General features: G+C 42.0%; 3 protein-coding genes across 5 annotated transcripts in view; 2 read left to right on the top strand and 1 right to left on the bottom strand.

Annotated features, from left to right (window-relative positions):
- The window catches only part of slow (slowdown), a 65,306-nt gene extending 58,080 nt beyond the window's left edge, over nt 1-7,226 (top strand). For all 3 annotated transcript variants that reach the window (XM_070208236.1, XM_015175548.3, XM_002046056.4), the window contains 3 exons: nt 5,970-6,226; nt 6,292-6,710; nt 6,773-7,226. In XM_070208236.1, the coding sequence (XP_070064337.1) occupies nt 5,970-6,226; nt 6,292-6,710; nt 6,773-6,904 (808 nt within the window). In that variant the 3' untranslated portion in view covers nt 6,905-7,226. The remainder of the gene's footprint in view (nt 1-5,969; nt 6,227-6,291; nt 6,711-6,772) is intronic.
- A 193-nt stretch (nt 7,227-7,419) lies between these two features.
- On the top strand, nt 7,420-11,612 carry Syx17 (syntaxin 17). The gene is made up of 2 exons (XM_002046055.4): nt 7,420-8,252; nt 8,307-11,612. Exons 1-2 carry the CDS (start codon nt 7,853-7,855, stop codon nt 8,891-8,893), a joined length of 987 nt encoding a protein of 328 aa, XP_002046091.3. The 5' UTR covers nt 7,420-7,852; the 3' UTR covers nt 8,894-11,612.
- LOC6623284 (protein LLP homolog) lies at nt 9,699-10,355 on the bottom strand. Its single transcript, XM_002046054.4, has 2 exons — nt 10,170-10,355; nt 9,699-10,107 (listed from the first exon to the last, which is right to left on the bottom strand). The coding sequence occupies exons 1-2, from the start codon at nt 10,353-10,355 to the stop codon at nt 9,853-9,855; spliced, it is 441 nt and encodes a 146-aa protein (XP_002046090.1). The 3' UTR covers nt 9,699-9,852.
- Nucleotides 11,613-18,792: the final 7,180 nt, after the last annotated feature.

Raw genomic sequence — 18,792 nt, 5'->3', positions numbered from 1 at the left:
ATTATATTTATTTTGTATTCAGGGAAAGAGTTGATAATAGATACAAAAGGAACTAAATTGTATTACCTAGAGGCTCCACAAACAATATGTGGTTTGAGAAAAGTAGAGTATTTGCAAGTCGCCTTTGTACAATTTTACTCTGCCACTCCGCCTGAGTGCTGTAATAACTCTTGACTGTTGTAAAACAAAATAGAAAAAAAGAACTGAAAGAAAGAAAAAGAAAAAAAAAAACAAATAAATAAAACTAAAAGCTGGCAAAGTTGCGCTGCACTTGTGCCAGGCATGGACATGCCTGAAATATTATTTGAAAAAATTCTGATGCAGTGCGTCGTCGTCGTCGTCTTCTTCTTCTTCTTCCTCCTTCTTGTGGTCACAGAGGCGTTTCGCATTTAACGCTAAGTAAAAAGCCAAATAAAGGGGCTGCAACTGCAACTGCAGCTAAGAGACTGAAGACCAAGTCTGGGCACCAGGAAGCATGTCTAGAAATGCAGTTGTTGCTGTTCTTCTTCTTGTTCGTCTTCTGCTTCTTCTGCTTGTCGTGGATGTTGTCGTGGTTGTCGTCATGTTACTTTTACGGGGAGTTGTGGGAGTTGCGGCAATGCGCCTAATGATGCATTCGGCTTGGCCTGGACCATGGCAGCTGGAATTGCATTTGCTTGGCCAGAGCCAATTTAGATTCTAATTTCATGCAACAAATCAGATTAGTTGGCCCCAGCTCCCAGCTTCCAGCTTCCAGGTCCCAACTCTCTCAAAGAATGGCCAAGTACAGTTAGCCACAGCCTCAGCTGGCCTTAACTCTTAAAACGCTTTTCTTGTAGTTAACTTCTTTGTCTTGACCTTAAACGTTTTCACCGTTTTAACATACGCATTGTGCACGGGCTATCAAATATATGTTTTTATGTACTCCGCCAAACAATAATTTTATATTTGTTGCTGAGTTTTCCGCTTGATTATGGCCAAAGTTAAAGCGGTTTACAGCTGTTAAGTGTCGCCAACTCTTGTCGCCTTTTTAACTGTTTTAATACCCTGCACCTATTCGAAATGATTAAAGTGGGTGTATTGTTTTTCTGCAAGCAGAGGGAGGCAAACTTTATAAAGTATATAAAAGTTAGATCAAGATGTTGAGTTCAGTGCATCTGTCCGTCTGTCTGTTGGTCTATTATAAAAGCTAGATATGGGAAATGCTAAATATATATTCTCGTATACCTTACGTATTTATATATCGATATTTCCTCACTAAGCTTTATACAAATTAAAAATCTATCAGTTTTTACATAACTTCCCCTAGAAATAAAGCGGTAGAACCCTGCGCTTTGTTATATAAATGCTTTTGTGTACCGAGCTTTAGCCTTATAGCAAAAAGATCGGACCATAAACACCGATTTTAGCTAGATTAAATGTGAAGGCAGCTTGGCTTAGGGTATTCTCAAGTCGTGCACTCCTCACATAGAGCACTCTTACTTGTTTTAAATGCTTTTTCGTTGCAGTTGTTAAGTTTGACAAAAAAAAATTTGTAAACTGGTTTGCGGCGAGGCTTGCGCGCAAATGACCCCCGAGTGGCTAGTTTCAGAAAACCGAAAACAGAAAACAGGTCATAAAAATGATTTAACTCGACTTAAATCGAGCGCGCCGCATTCAGCAGCCTCTCAATGAGAAGACTTGCTTGCCCTTTGTTGCAGTCCATAAGGGCTTCAGATTTGCATAAATATAATATAAATACACTTACGTGTACGGGTCTCTTAAGAAATTTAATTCATTTTAAGCAGTTCCCACGAATGCTGCAAACAATGGCATCTTAAGTAAAAAGGCGCTATAAAAAGCTATTGTGCTCAAAAGCTATTTCAATATAAGCTAATTTGCAACTTTGCGCTCTTCAAGCTATTTCAGTCCTTAAAGTAAATATAAAGAAATTAATTTAAGATTAAATTTGCATATCTATTTTATGCTTTATATTCACTAACAATGCTTAAAACGGGTTTAATGAAGTTGTGCATGCATAAAAGTAAACGCATTACAATCGCCCTTCTATGCGATTTTCATAGCTTCAAGTAAGGCCTCCACATTTTACGTTTTTTGGTTAGTTTTTGGCGCTCTGTTTTTGTTTTACTCTGTTTTGTCTCCCTCTCTCTTTTTCTCTCTCTCCTTATCTGGCTCTGTGGTATTCACTCTCTCTCATTCTCTTGCTCTGTGGCTCTCCCTCTCAGCCTCTCTATGCGATTTTCATGAGTTAAGATAAGGCCTACAGATCACAGGTCAGTGTTAATATAAAGGTGCCTTGCTTTTTTTCTCCTTCGCTCTTCCCCATTTTTTGGCTCTTTCTCTTTTTGTCTTTGGCCCAAATCTGGAGGCCTGTACTTACAGGGTAAACCCAAGTCGACTAATCCACTTTTATATTCCCCCTTTGCCCTATCGGTAACAAGCATATAAACATTTTTCTAGCCACAACAATAATAATTAATCAGAAATAATTATCATATCTTAAGGTTGCGCTGGTGAAAAATTGAAACAATTCCAGATGAAATGGAAACGTGAACCGAGCCATTTATTAACTCAGATGCTGTAGTCCATTAAGACAGCGCCCACACACACACACACACACACACACACACGCACACACGCACACCCGCCGGTTCACCTTTTGGCCTGGCGCTGACTCAGAGAAATGCGTCTCTGAGTCTCATCAATTTCTGCCTCGATGTTCAATAAAACTAAATCGTAAATCAATAAGCTGCACTCAGAGTTCAGACCCAAAAAAAAAAAAAAAAACAGAACTTCGGCTCTTTCTTCGACTTTCGAGGGAGGAAGTGTAAGAGAAAGAGGAGCCAAGTTTGGTCCGTTTGCGTTTTCTTGTAAAACTTTTAACAGTTTTAAATTTTATTTTTGATTAATTGGCCTGCAATACAATTTCATGTGAAATATTCAATTTTGATTGATGTTTTTATAATTTTACTTGCCCGAAAGCTGTCCCAAAAATTGGACACTTTAGCTGAGCACAGCAGCTGCTTATATAAACATGCTGTGCGCGGCAGTGCTCGACTAGCCGATACCCTACAGTAAGCTGATCTCAGAGACATTTAAGCTTCTTCCTGCTGCGGCTGTGCTTCTTCTTTTTTCTCGCCACATTCCATATGGCAAATTCTTGAGGAATTGCGATGCTTATTGCGCTAGGGTTTACCATTTTTGGGGCAAATGGTTTTAGATATTAAGCTCTTGGGAAAGACTACAAACCAATATTCCTGCCTTTAGAAGACTTTTAATTTCTATAAGAGAAGTGGAAGGAGATATCCACAAAAGCTTATAAACATATTCGCCTCTCTTTTTTCGTATATCTATCCCTTTCTTTCTATCTCTTATTGTCTCTCTCGTTTTATTATTATTATTCTCTCACTTACCCAAAGAGAAAGATATTCACAAAAACTTAAAAACGTATCGTATCATACATTCAAATATATCTTCTAACTCTTAAGTCTTTATCTAAATCCGATCAGTTCATTTTCCTGATCCATAATTTATATCTTTTATAGACTTGTAGCTGCTTCCTTTCACGTGTTACATGCATTTCCTCCTAAACAATATGCCCATTTTTAACATTTATTAATACTATCAACCAGCAGCAGCAGCAGCAGCAGCAACAGCTCTCGTTGTGGCACATTGTCTCGCTTGGTTTCGACTCAGGTTTTCTTCAGGTGTGTGTGGGGAGTGGGAGGTGTTAGGGGTCTTTAGTCAAAGCCACAGGTGTTCGGGCGTTGGAACAATTAAAAATTCAAATTTAATTTTAGTCTAAACGTTTCTAAACAAAGCCAATGAAGCCATTCGGCCAGACAAAGTCTGGTCACAGCAGGCAGTCGCCGGATCCGGCAAAGATTTATGCAGTTCGTCGGAATGGGAACGCATGCAGCATGCGAGGCGCGGGCAGCGGGGCAAGGGTCAGGAGGAGGGTTCGTTGAGCATGTTGCACTCTGTTGGCACAGTTTCTTCTTGGAACGAAAACTTCCGCATTTTGTTGCTGTTGCCGGCGCCCTTAATTCTGCCTGCACCATGTTGTTGCATAAATAACGTGAGAATTATGGCGGCAAGCAGGCAGCACATAAATATGCATGTGCAGCAAATAAAGAAATTGTTAAATGTCCCAAGTGGCCGAGCACTGCGGACTGCGGACTGAGGACTGAGAACTGAGCTTGTATATGGCCCAAGTTAGCTCGCAAATTTTGGTGTGCGCAACGGTTCACGTCCAGCTGCAGGCACCGGCTACCAGATCAAGCTCTCAGCTCCCAGCTCTCAGCTCCGGCTCTCAGCTCCAACTTGATCCCCAACTGCAGCCGGTAGTCAAGAGTCAGTCAGTCAGTCGTTGACCACGTCACGCGCCTGCAATTGTTTGGCTTTGGCCCGCATTACCAATTACGACACCAGCAGCAGCAGCAGCAACTGCCCCTCCCCCTCGCACCGTTCCGCCCCTCGTTCCAGCTACTTGCAATTTATGGCCAGTTTGCTTCTTTTATTGTCTTGACTTTTTGGCAGTTCGAAAATCGAAATATGGTATAGCCAAAAAAAAAAGAGGAGAAGAAAAAACAAATTCAAAAACCGCTTATTATCAGCATTTATGTGTTGGCCTGCTTGCGGCCAAAAAGGTCTCGCGTTGTGTTAACAGATTTACAGTTTGACAGCCAGCGCAAATACAAAAATAATATTTACACACATTTCAGCGTAACACTTGTAATATAGCTTTGCTAAGTTTATGCTAAGATACAAACGGCTCTACTACATTTAGCTCAGTTTTCTAGCTGTTCTTATAGACAAACAGTTTGACAGCCATCGCAAAATACTCATATTGAAATACTTCTAGTATTTCATATAGCTACTGTTAGCTGTTTCTAGCCGATTTCCAGCTGTCTTTATATATATATGTTAGCTGAGTTTAGCTCAGTTTTCTAGCTGTTCTTATCGACAAACAGTTTGACAGCCATCGCAAAATATTCATATTGAAATACTTCTAGTATGTCATATAGCATAAGATATATAATTTATGGAAATTAATTTCTAGCTGTTTCTAGCCGATTTCTAGCTGTCTTTATATATATACAGTTTGACAGAGACTGCTTGAGAAATATATTTGTAGCCTTGCTACTTTATAGTACAGTCTACAGCTATCAACTGGGGCTTCTAGTTGTTCGTATAGTGGCACAGTTTGAGAGTCACTGTTTTTAAAATATTCACACAGAAAGATTAACAGCAAAAGTGAACAACATACTTGTGAACTGCTAGCTTTGCCTAATTTTTGGTAAGCGTTGTTCTCTTTAGTTGTCCTTACGTTTATACAGTTTGACAGTCAAGTTGTAAACAAATGTGCGCTACAAATTCTAATCAAATGCTAACTTTGCCAAATTTCTAGCAGTCACTGTGATATCTGCTTGTGCTCAGAGTTAAACAGTTTGACAGTCATACATATTTAATATATTTGCCAGTTTGACAGTCACAGTGAAAAAGAATTTAGCAAAGTCAGCATATAACTGAAGTACGTCAGAAATATTTTAGTAGCGATAAAATGCACAAAATATTGTCCTTAGTTAGTAAAGTTGGCTAAGTTAGCAGCTTGTGTTAAGCTCTGTATACACGAAATAATTTACTGGCTGATAAAAATGTAATGTCCCATTGCAATTGAATGCCGTGTCGCAAATTGTATTTCGCTTAGAAAAGTGTCAAGTTTTCATCGCTGATTTGCTGACAGAGAGAGAGAGACAGAAAGAGAGAGAGAGGGAGAGAAAGAGACGTGACGAGAGTTGAACACGATTTGATGACAGTCGGTTTGACATTTGTCCAGTTGGAGTCTGGCGACAGATGCGGCTGGGCGCTGGCCAACCTGTTGGCCAGTTGGCCAGTTGTCCAGTTTGTTATGACAGTAATTGGCCCGAAGTCCGGAGAAAAAAAAAAAGTGTGCCTCGTTTTTTAGTTTTCAATTTCACTTTTTGCAGGCGACACATTTGCGTGCAGCAGCGCACGATCACGATGCCGGTGAAGACAACGGAGGTGTACACGCGACCTACCTGGAAGCACGTGAGCGTGCCCTGCCCGCCGCCCACGCACACCGGCCAGATGTGCACCCGCGTCCAGCTGGTGCACGAGCAGGCCTATCGGGACGTCATCAAGCACAAGCCGGCGCAGCAAATGACCTACGATTGCTGCACGGGCTGGACGCGGGAGAACCAACGCGCGGATGCGTGCATGAAACGTAAGTGGAAACCCCATCTCTGGGTTTAACTGTCAACGGTTTAACTAATCCCACTTTGATTCCAGCCCTTTGCAGCACGCGTTGCCAGAACGGCGGCAATTGCACGGCGCCGCAGCTGTGCAGCTGTCCGGCGGGCTTTGGCGGCAGATACTGCGAGCAGGATGTGAATGAGTGCCAGACGGAGAAGCCCTGCGATCAGCAGTGCATCAATACGCCGGGCTCCTACTATTGTCGCTGTCGGCAGGGCTTCGTTCTGCAGGCGGATCAGCAGAGCTGCCGCAAAAGCTCAACCCATGCGGATGATGCGTTCGAGGCGCGAGATCTGGAGAACGACATCGATGAGACGGACGCGGCGGTGGTCACGCGGCTGCAGAAGATCGAACGCTCGCTGGCCAACGAGCGAGTGCACACGAACGAGCTGCAAAAGTCGCTGCAGGCCACCTACAGCGTGGTGGACACCCTGCGCAGCAGGCTCAGCACACTGGCAAGTGCCCAAATACCCATCCAATTGGCAGGCAAATAATATCCGAGTTTTCTTTATTGCAGGAGAAGCAGGCGCTGGATGTGAACCGCATGCAGACGAATCTCTACAAGACAGAGTCGCGCACCAACAAGCTGGAGAGCATGCTCAATTTGCTGATGAAGTGCCGAAGTGGCCCCAACGCGGATTGCCCCTAATTGAACGGGGGGGGGGGGGGGGGCGTGGGGCCAGCGCCAACACAGAACTGCATTTTATTACGCTCTAGAAATTAAAATGGTTTAGTTTAAGCTAAAGAAACTTATCTATTTTCGTTTGTGTAACTGTAGCCCATCCCGCTTGTAAGCCATTCCCGAACGCAAGTGCCTCCGTAGTTTATAAAAAGAAAAAGAAAAAAATGTAGTACTTAAGCGCACGTGTCATAAATGTATGTATTAAAATCCAATGCTCTAGTTGTAATCTGCTATGTGTCTAGTATTTGTATATATTTAAATATATATGTATCTGTCTTTATATATATAAGAGTGTGGCGCTAAATATACTTTTGTATTCGCCACATTTTAAATTTGGCGCGCTAGTCTACAGAGTAGTTAACAGTATAGCGCTGTTAACAGCACAGCGCAACTTAACAGTACAGCGCACTTAACAGTGCCATGTGAGTGCGCAGAGCATTTAACAGTGCAGCATTTCAAAGTGAGCACATTCAGTTGAGAGCAGTTGGCAGCGCCGGTCGGCAATCATAGTGCGCAATGTTGATGCGTGCATTAAAGTAACAAAACACGTAACAAGTATTTAAATATTTATAATGTGCATATTTATAATGTTTTATTAACAAATTATTAGGTAATCCATGCTAAATACATGCCATTAATGTCAATTAGTATATGTGAGGTCACAATGTATGTAGCATATGTGTGTAGAGACATGCACACAAGCGTTACCCGTATTTTTGCACTTTGCAAGTGAATTATCAAATACGAAAACAGCTGAAATTTTAATTGAACCAAAACAAAAGAAAGTGTAATCAGTGGGAAACGCAATTTGAAAAATGCATTACTAATATTTGCTGTGCACAAATGAAGCTGCGTAGCAAGTAAACAATTCATATAACCACAAAGCAGATATTGAGCAGTTCCTCGTGTGTTTGGATGTGGGTATCGCCCGCCCGCCCGCAGAACTCCATTGAGAAATTAATTAATAAACAAAAGCCCCGATCAGTACAAAGTGCAAAGATGACGGAGGATACGAAGCTGGCGCTGCGGCAGGCCGAGGTGTCGGTACAGCGTTTCCGGGACATGGCCGTGCCGCACCAGCTGAGCCTGCTGGAGAATCATCGCAGCAACATCGAGAAGAGCCTGGCCCTCTGCGACTGGCAGAAGATCAAGAAGGAGGAGCTGAATGCGCTGCGTGTCATCAAACAGATGAAGAATCTGCTGTTGGAGATGGACGCGCTGCGCGACAAGCTGCAGCCGGAGGATCAGGCGCGTTTCGATGAGCTGATGAAGCCAGGGAAGGACAAGGCCTTTGAGGGCATGAGGAGATTTGCAGGTAAGTCCGCTCAAGTCTAGATCTGTAGTCTGTAGTCTAAAGAATGCCAAGTAGAACTGCAGCTAAAGTCGCCCAGCTCCGCGCGTGGCTCGCACTACGACGAGGATCAGGACAATCCGGCCGTCGTGGACATTGAGCAGGTGCCCGCGCTGCAGCACACGCTGCCGCAGCTGCAGACGAACTTCCAGCTGGAGCAGCATCAGCTGGCGCAGCGGCAGGCGTGCCTGGACCAAATGGAGCGACTGCAAAACGAAATCCACGATCTGCACGGCATGTTCCACGGCCTGCGGCAGCTAACACAGGAGCAAGCGGTCAGCGTGCAATCCATTGCCGACAATGCCGAGGAGGCGCTCGAGAATGTCCAAGCGGGCGAGGGCCATCTGCGCAACGCACTCAAGTACAAGAAGGCCATGTATCCGATGGTCGGCGCACTGCTGGGCACCTGCGTGGGCGGACCCATTGGCCTGGTGGCGGGCATGAAGGCTGGCGGCCTGGCCGCCGTTGGCTGCGGCCTGCTCGGCTTCACGGGCGGCTCCGTGCTAAAAAGCAATCCCAATGTGCTGCAGGGCAATATTGAGGAGCAGCAGGAACTAGCTGGCGATTCCAACGAAACCCTACAGCTGGCCGAGAAGTCCGAATGACCTCGCGCCCTGGCCACGACGCACATGTGGACGGCGAACACGCGTCGCCTGGAGGCGGCCACCACGGGCGTCATCTGCAGCGTGCGCAGCTATTGCGCCCTGCAGTAGGGCTTAGGGCAGGGCCGGCTAGGAGTGTCTCGGATTGTTTAGAGTCATGTGTCCAGCTGTTGATTAACTATGCAATGCAGCAGACGCTTCAGATTTGCATTTCTTCAAGTCCTTTTCGCCCAATCTCTAACCCACTCTTAGCTTAGTTTAAGCATTGAATAATATTTGTTGTTGTTTCGCCAAGGCAGTTAGCAAGTAGCTATACGAAACTTTGTCTCGACTCGACTGAATGATTGACGGACTGACTGACTGACTGATTGATGGACTGACTGACTGACTAATTGAATGATCCCCTTTACTGTAGTTACCTTATGTCCTCCCAGCCTAAGCACATGTTTACAAATTCTTCTCCCAAATTCATTTGCGAGGCGTTTCTTTAATCCAATTTCAATTGTTGGAAATGAGGCTCAAAGATATGCTGGGCCTAGTTTTTCATATCAAACTCATTTTCCAAAGAACTTTATATAAATGCATGCTTGAGACGAGATGTAAAGGTTTCTTTGGGCGAAGTTTCATATTTTCACCTCAAACTTATTTTTAGCAGCTTTCACGCAAAGAGCCTCATGTTTCACCCCTTTCTGAAATTTCACCCGCCAGCGTGTAAGAAGCTAGAAATATAGCTCCTGCACATTCTTCTTTGCCAATCTATTGACTTAGATATAAATATATATACTATATCTGTAAAGTATCTACAAAATTTAAGTTTTACGATTTTGTGTATAATTTTAAGGCTTTAATGTGCAATACAAACTCATATTGCTAACGGTTAAGTGTTGCTTGGAGGCTTCTTAAACTATGCATATATGCTTAACAACTAGGCGTGGGCGTGGCAGCTGGGCGTTGACCTTCCTCTAGAGCGGCACGTTGACCGTGGTCCAGGCCTGCTTGAAGTTCTTCTTTTGCGCGTGCTGCTTCTTGCGTAGACGCTTTGCAGTCTTCTTCTTTTTGAACCAGGCGGGATAGTTGCCGAACTGATCTTTGAGGGTTTTGCTGTTGTAGACGTGCTCCACGCCCGTCTTCTCGTTGACCTGTGCAATCGGTTTGCCCTTCTCCAGGCTCTCCTGATGCTCGTAGATCAGCTCCTGCTGCTCTTTGGATTTGGCTGCCTGCGTTGTTGCAATTTTAGTGGACATATTGCTAAATATTGCTCTCCCACTTTCGCACTTACCCGCTTAATCTCCTTGGAGGTCTTGATGTCGGCAACTTCGCCAATTTCCATTTTGATCTCCTTGCCGTCGGCGTCCAAGAGACCCAGCGTCTTCTTCAGGCGTATTAGCTCCTTGGCATCGTAGCGGTCCTTCTTGATTTTGTTCATTTCATCGCGGCGTTTCCGCGACCGATTCGAGCGACCCATTTTGCTATATAATCTGGATCAGAAGGATATATTCAATTTGCGTTGCAAATATGTCAACACGTGCAACTGCTGCTGCGCGATAGATATCGATAACATCGATGTTAGTTGCAGCCAACTTTGCGTGACGCACATTCACGTTAACAAACGCACAACTGAGCTAACAGAGTCGTGCTATCTCTCTGACTCAAATGTGCGCATGTTTTAAAACGAGAACGACTGTTAAGTTCAAATTAAAAGAGTTTGTAAAAGTAAGCTAGGAAGCCAATTTGAATGAAAAAATCTACTCAAAGTGCAGTCTCTGATCCAAATCAAAATCTCTTTTGACAAGGTAAAGAGCGTTTAAAATGATGGAGGAATATTACCTAAGAATTGGGTGACTTGGCTTTTGCAACCAACACTTTTCGCCCTTTTAAAAATGATTAATTTTTGTCGAAACTATGGAGTTTTATAATTTTTTGCTCATATACCCTCCTGTCGTAATAAGATTGGTCTGCACAAAACCAGTTTCTCACTCTCATTCTCGCTCATGGATGCAATATGATTTTTGTGTACAAACAAAAGTCAGCTGCTAATGCTGCCTGCTGCGAGAGAGCAGCCCGACAGAGAGAGAGTGCGAGCGAGAGAGCAGAAGAGAACACACTTTTCGTTTATTTGAATGGCAAAACGAAGACGCAATACCCTTAGTTATACACAATATGATATGTATTTGGGAAAATTGTTGCAATTTGACTTTAATGGAATTTGATCTGAATTTCATTTAATTTGTGTGCACATTTGTAATTTTTTAAACCAAATCGAACCAATTTATTATATAGCTGGTTTGGTAGTGATCGCTCGAAGGTAATTTCTAATTTAACTTAGCATAATTGAGTTAAACCAGGAAGCAAGCTTTATCAAAATTCTAATACTGATTCATATAGACAATATAAGGCTCGTCATTCTTGGTCTAGGGTATACGCAGTCGTGAATACCTTTCGCGCACAGGCGCAGCAACGTTTGTTGTGCAGTGGCAGCCAAAACAGGGTAACTGTGTCGAGCCCAGCTGTAGAGCCACCAACACCAACAGCCAGCCAGTTAGCAGTCCAGGTGGAGACCTCTGGATTTGGCTTCATTCGCTCGCCGTCAGTCGTCGTTAGCTAACGTCACGGAGTTTGTGTTGTTCGTCTTGCTTCTACTTCACTTAAAACTCAACCCCCCCCTAAAAAAAAAAAAAAACCAAACCCACACTCAGATACATTCTGCACAACAAACTAAAAACTCATCAAAATTGATTTAAGCTAAAAATTGTGAATAATACTTATTCCAAAAAGTGAATAAACGTTGTTGTGTGTGCAGCCAAAGGCCTTCAATTGCAGCGGATCGATCAATAAAGCAGCAGGCAGCAAGTAAGTTCACAGTTAACATCCCCATAGCAAAGTCACAAATACAAACAAACGAAAAAGTCAACGGTAAAAGCAGAGGCGAATGCAAATGCAAAAGCAAAAGCAAAGGCAAAGCAAATGCTTTGCGGAAGTCAACATAAAAATGGCATGCAAGCAGCAGAAGAGGAAGAGCGCGTTTCTTACTAAATTTACATGCACACACACAGGCGCACATATGCACATATACATGCATGTATATATGTATATATATATTACAAATCTGTTTCGAGCGCGATTTACATAGAAAAAGTGCAGCCAAGCGCTAAATAAAAAAAAAAAAAGGTAAAGAAAATACAACAAAAATTCTGATTGCAGAGTTCACACGCTGCATGTGTGTGTGTGTGTGTGTGTGACTGTGTGTGCTTCTCTGTCTGACCTGTGCGCAAACGTTCGCAGAACTTGTCCAGCCTGTCAGCAAAAGTTCTCTGTATGCGTTTTATACCCTAAGCCAGGGGGCATATCTTTGCCTGCGAATCTTTCGACTCGCCTCGCCACGACTCGAATCTTGTTTTATTTGGTTTTTTTTTTTTTTGTCAAGGCAGTTTTCTTATTTCGATTGGCCATAAATTAGAGGCGCATCACGTTTTTCCAGCTTTTCACCCAGATTGTTATCAGCTTTTCGGGAAATCAACTGTGTGAACCCGGCCCCAGCCCATTTGGAGGTCAACTTTTGGCCTGATGACAAATTGCATTAAAGTTTTGTGTTTTTTAATTGTTTTTGCTGATTTGCACCTTAATTAACCTTTTCATGCGTTTCCTGTAGAAACTGTGAAATTAATGAACACATCCAAAAAGCGACCTGTCACCTGTTTTCTATTTATTTCATTTTTTTTATACGTATTTTTACGCTTTGAGCATTTTTCTGTTGGACGAAAGCCAAGGTGAAGACAAGAATTTGTACATGATATTTCTGCGTGTGTGTGAGTGTGTGTGCGCGTGTGTGTGTGTGTGTGTGTCGTGGATAAAATAAATGCCTAAGAGCCTCAAAAGGCAGCGTCGGCTGTCTAAAAACCGCAAAAAAAACAAAAACAAAACTACAAAAAGAAATTATTGAAGCAACCTTTTTTTATTTTGTTTTTTTTTTTTTTGCTTGACGAGGGTACAAACAATGCTGGCAGTACCAGGGCCCAGCAATGGGCAATACGAAGACAAGTTAACATTTTGCAGTCGGGTGTTACCGACTGCATGATACTCGCTTACAGTTGAATGAAAAAATTAAAAAAATGCCTCACTTCAAAAATATATTATATTGTATATATTATATTATATATGATATATATTTTTGATTGTATATTTTTCTAGTACCAAAATTATTCCAAGATACAGAAAATTGCATTAAAACTGTTCACTATTCACACACATTTTACAGAAAAAAGATAGAGAAACATAAAAAAGTTCACTTTTCTTATATCTTTGCTTGTCGCTTGCAATTCTCAACTAGTTAAGGCTGTGAGAAGCTGATAACGCCTCAAGTTGATAGCAAAGTCTGCTGTGGATTGAATTGAGGGCTTTTTCTACCAACAGCCTGCATAAAAAAAACCTATATACCCTTTATAGATTGTGAACGAGTATGGAAACCCAATCACAGGTCCCCGTCGAGGTGAATCATGCAGCAAAATTGCACAATAAGCATCAGAACAGGTCTTGCAGGCACGTCTCATTGTTTTGTCTTCCTCTTCTTCTTATATTTCGATGTTTTTTGGTATTCCACTGGGCATCGGCTGCTTGAGGCTAGAGCGAGTCGACAATAAATCAAGTCTGGCCAGTCGAAAGAAAATTGTTCATAAGAGCGCGCAAAAAAACATAAACAGCGAACAGCTGATGCGACCCAGCAGCAGTGTGTGTGTGTGTGTGTGTGTGTGTATGATTCGAGTTGATTCGAGTACTCGTTTGTATCTGCCAGCTAGATTTTGGCGTGGTCGAGCCAGGCACGACTTGGACTTGAACTAACGAGCCGCAGTTGCAGTTGCAGCCGAATCTGGCTCTGGGCATCGCTGCAGCTCGTTAATTGGCTTACAAAAAGGGTAACAGCAAATGCAAATACACTCAGAGAAATCAACAACAAGTTAACATTAATGTTATATGTTGACATTGAGATTGATCCATACTTGATTTTGGCATATTTTACAGCACAATTGACTTGAATTTTTTGAAAGACAAAATAACCTTATTATAAATTTAACATTAATGTTAAATGTTGACATCGAGATTGATTCATACTTGATTTTAAAAAAGAAAAGCCTCTTTTTAGAACTTTCTTTGCAGGTTTTCTGACGAGTGTAGCTTTTGGCTAGTTTTTCCAATTCCTTTGTAAATTATTTTTAAACCCGTCTTTGCCTTATATGGACTTCGGTCGCCCAGTCGTGCCGCGATTAGACCCTTGGGCTTGACATAGAAAGTCAGCTACAAACAATTAAGTCATCATTAGGGCGCATTAGTTGCTTTCATTAGCGCAGTTACCCCTGACGCGGCAGTTTGGCCAACTTACCTGTAGGGGCCGAACAACCGCAACAACAGCATGACAGGTAGCCGCTGCCCAGGCGGCTTTGTGTCAGCTAATCGCAAAATGGCACGCATTGCGGACCGACCCTTTGCCCCTGTGTAATACACAAACAATTATTCGAAAGTTAGTCAGCGACTTTTTATGCCCTGCTCACAGAGTGGCAAAATGGGTATATTGGGTTTTAGCACTAGGTTTTCAAATCGATTTGGGGCTTAAGACTCGCTGCCAACCCTTTGAAAGTCCCTGTCTTCGCATTACAGTTTTAGAGTCATCAATGGAGGAGAGCATAGAACCGAAAGTACGTATATTCCACAGTTTGAAAGTCACAGTCAAAATTTATATTTGATTTAAGATGATTTTTTATGTTCAGATCGAACCAAAGAGGTGCCTTCTGGCACAGTTTTTAAGTCACTGCCTTCGAATTACAGTTTGAAAGGCACCCTTGGAAAAACTGTGAATAGAGTATGTTAGAGTTGGAATATACAGCCAATTGCAATAGTTCTTACTTATTGTATCTGTATAATGTATCTGTAATAATGCGTATCTGTCAGCTACACACACACACACACACACGCACAACAAACAAAGGCATCAAGTGCTCTGTTTTGGGTTGCGTTTGCCTTTTTGCTGGTGCCCGGCAGCGACGGCAGCAGGCAGATCCTTTTCCTCAGACAATTTGTTGGCTAATTTATGACATAAACAACAAAGGCTGAACGAAAGTGAATTTTCGTCAGCGCAGCGGGAAAACCCGAACCCGTATCTGTCATAGATATCTCTAGAGCTCAAATGTCAACTTCTGTATGACGTCATAACTTCACATATCAGCGAAGGGTGGGACCTGCGCCCAGGTAAACCCATTTGGCTGCAATTGACATTCGCTAGCTGCGCAGCGCTAAGTCCCCCTTTCTCTTCGCTCCCCCACCTGAGCATAAAGAAGTTTATTTATACGTAGTTTATTTATGCATATTTTGCGTAGCTGACTTGTATATTTTCAGCTGGCTTTGACGCGGATTTGCAGCGAATCGAAACGAAAGCTTACACCGATTTGGGCATCCAAATTAAAACAGCCTACAAATAGCTAAGGTGACCCCTCCGAAAAAAGAACCATGCAGAAGTTTATTTTCAGGAGGGAGGCCAACTTTTGCCCAAGCGGAAGTTGTTACTTTACACGCACACACACACACTCACACACAGATACACATAATTGCAGTGAAAACTCATTGTATAAATATATATATTTTTTTGTATATATATCTTTATAGATATATGTGTGTGTGCAGAAAGTTGAGCACTGCGCAGGTCAAACACAGCAACTGGCAATTTGTTTGTAAACAAAATGCCAATGCGCTAACAGAGGGTGGTTAGAGAGAGGGTGAGAGCGGAGAGAGAGTGGGGGAGAGAGAGGGAAAAATGGAGAGAGTGTGACCGTGAATGGAGAAATGGTTAATGGGGGAGGTAAGCGTGTTGGGCGACACGCTCTCGCTGCGTGATTCTAGCAGAAGGCTACAACAACAACAACAACATTGAGAGCTACAACAACAACAACAACAACAACAACAATGAGAGCAGAACCCAGTAACCAACTGCGGCATAAAATATTTTTAGCCCTGCAACTGTTACAGCCTACAGCTACAAGGGTAGGGGTCAAGGAACAGGTACTGAGGGGGGGGGGGGGTAGTAGCGGGGCTAGAGGAGCTGTTACCTTGACAAGGGATAATAGTGGAGGTTGCGAAGCTGGCTTTTTGATATAATATAGATCTGAAACATATATAGAAAAATATAATATAAATTATAAGTATTCCACATTCATACAGTATTATTTGCAGAAAAAAGGCTTCAATTTCTTGATATATCATTTTATTTCTCGACAGGTTCTTAACGTAACGCAGTAGAGCACTAAGTTAAGGGTTCAAATATTGCTAAATTTTGGGTAAGCTTTAGATTTTATATAGATATTTGAGTTTACAGATTTTATATAATATATCAAGGCTTTAAGCTATATTATGTTTTCCGGGCAGATCCTTAAGTAGGGCAATGAGCTATAAGTTAAGGATAAATATAACGAATCAATATGCTACTCTGCTAATTGTTCAATAATTACAATTGTAACTGCTACACAAAGACAATTCATCTACGGATATATATGCTATATGTAAATATATTCTAAATAATGGTATATTTACTAGGAAATATATATCCTATATTTGAATATATTTTATAAAGTAGTATATATACTAAGAGGGCATTGCTCGTGGGGCCTTTAATTGGCAGCCAAATGAAATACGTTGCCTGAATATTTAAATTGCCTTCGTCACGATGCCGCAGTCGCAGTCGCAGTCGCTGCCTCAGTCGCAGTCGCAGTCTATGTCGTACAGCCTGATGTAATCGGCTGTGTGACAGTCGGATTGATTGATTGGCAATGTTTACCATAGATTGACGAGTGACCCACTGGCCGAACCCCCTAGCATAGACATGGACATTGACTTGGACATAAACATGCGCAAATATGCAGAGAGCAGAGAGCTTTTTTGGGGGCTGATAAACAAAGTGATAAAATAAATGCGACGCTCAGGCAAAAAAGAAAAAAAAGAAGAGGAATTGCCTAAAAATATGAACTGCGACGCATTATCAATTGAAATTACGCGTTATTAAATATGCATATATATTGTTATTCAATAAAAAAACGCATTTAAATGTCAGTTATTAGACTGTAAAGCCAGACAACACACACACATATATATATATATATATCTTTAAATACTCCCAGTATATACTTCTATATAATGCCTGCATTCGAAACCTGCCTGGGAGCATTTATCTGCGATCACCTGATAAGCCCAAGCACACAAACAACTTGCCAAAGGCTTGCCCCGCACACACACATACACACACACACACACAGTCCAGAATTCGTAATACTCAATCTCGGAACAAGTGTCGGGCATGGACGGCGACATCAAAGCTGGCGCAACGCTTGCGTCATGCCCAGGCGAAAGCTTTGCAATTGAATTGGATTTTTACGAGCAGTATTAACCCCAGCATGTGTGTGTGTGTGTGTGTGTGTGGGTGTGTGTGTAGAAAGTGGATCGATACTATTAAATCTAAAGTATGTTTATAATACCCTATGCGCAGTGGGATTATAGGAATATAAAGCCCGACTGCTGTACATCAAACTTATTTATATTATTCACAATACTTTAATAATTTTCGTACATCATATGTACATGATTGATTGCACTTTGACGCATATATACAGCAGATGTACGACAGATAGGTGACAGGGAAATTATATACAACCGATGTACAACTACTAGAGGTTATTCAATCTTTGCTTTAGACCCCCAACATTGCCTTATATCTGCTGTGCATGTACTTCAAAGTGGAATCAATCATTTGTTATACTGATGTAAGTAATATAGATAGGGCGTTCAATCTTCTTCTCTCTGCATAATTGTCATTTATTTGCTATTCAATCTCTATACTCTCCCAAAGTTGGCTTACATCTTCTTGCAAGTGGAGTCAATCAGTTGTACATCGACTCTTATTTATTTTAAAAGGTGTGTTCAATCTTCCTCTCCAAATCATTGTTGTCGTACAGCTGCTGTACATCTGCTTGACAGAGTAATGAGTCTTCTATGGAAATGATATTCTAATATTTAAGAGAGGGTATTCAGTCTTCTATACTGTATTTCTCCTATGTTTTCAATACTTTTTCCTAATTGTCGCATTTAATTTCAGCTTGAACTTCGGAGAGTATTTCTTTCTGGGTCATTGCGACATTTGATTTGATGTCGCATCAGGCTGAAGTTCGCTTTTTTTTTTTGTCAAACTGCGCATTTGCCTGGAGCTATGCTCCGCAGCGCAGCTGGTGGGCGGCTCGGACGGTTGGGCGGGGTGGGTTGGGTTTGGGGTCACACGATTTGAGTGGGATTTGGACTGAGTTATGCGCAGTTGCCGCCGTCGCTGGATCTGCCCTTTTGATGAGCCGCATTTGTTTGGAAATTGGGCAAACATTTGCTGTCAGACTCGGCGCATAGATGCCAACAATTATTTATGGGCAGCTACTGTAGCTCGCAGCCTAACAATATGTTTATCAGTAAACAAGCCGAATGATTAGATAGAGAAAAAAACAACAACAACATATCGTATTAGAAATTCCAAAAATTCTGTTATTGTTGACTTTTGGTTTTAAGTGTTGTTTATACCTTTTCATATATTTGTTGCCGTACCTTTTCACATAATTTGTTTATATCATTTTATGCAATGACGCCAATGTTTGTTTACACATCAGTCAATTTCTCTCTACGCAGTGGCACATTTCTTGCTTTTTGTTTATAACCAACTATCGTGCGTGCGAACTGAAAAATCACAAGATCCACAGATATATATATATATATATATATATATATATGTATCGAGACATACGTCTGTTGCTTTGTAGCCCAATCTGTTGTCGCTCGCTCTTGTCTTTTTGCGTCAGCTACTTTTTATACCCATTAGAAATGGGTTGAAA

Source organism: Drosophila virilis, chromosome 3, assembly GCF_030788295.1.
Source record: "Drosophila virilis strain 15010-1051.87 chromosome 3, Dvir_AGI_RSII-ME, whole genome shotgun sequence".
NCBI classification, from domain to species: Eukaryota; Metazoa; Arthropoda; class Insecta; order Diptera; family Drosophilidae; genus Drosophila; species Drosophila virilis.
This window is presented reverse-complemented; position numbering and strand designations above follow the sequence as displayed.

What these genes read in the sequence shown, in the direction of transcription:
- Syx17 (XM_002046055.4), top strand. Translation starts at nt 7,853, where the DNA reads ATGTGGGTATCGCCCGCCCGCCCGCAGAACTCCATTGAGAAATTAATT. An exon ending in GGGCATGAGGAGATTTGCAG is followed by an intron (nt 8,253 to 8,306) that starts GTAAGTCCGCTC and finishes AATGCCAAGTAG; the next exon opens with AACTGCAGCTAAAGTCGCCC.
- LOC6623284 (XM_002046054.4), bottom strand. Translation starts at nt 10,355, where the DNA reads ATGGGTCGCTCGAATCGGTCGCGGAAACGCCGCGATGAAATGAACAAA. An exon ending in CCTCCAAGGAGATTAAGCGG is followed by an intron (nt 10,108 to 10,169) that starts GTAAGTGCGAAA and finishes GCAACAACGCAG; the next exon opens with GCAGCCAAATCCAAAGAGCA.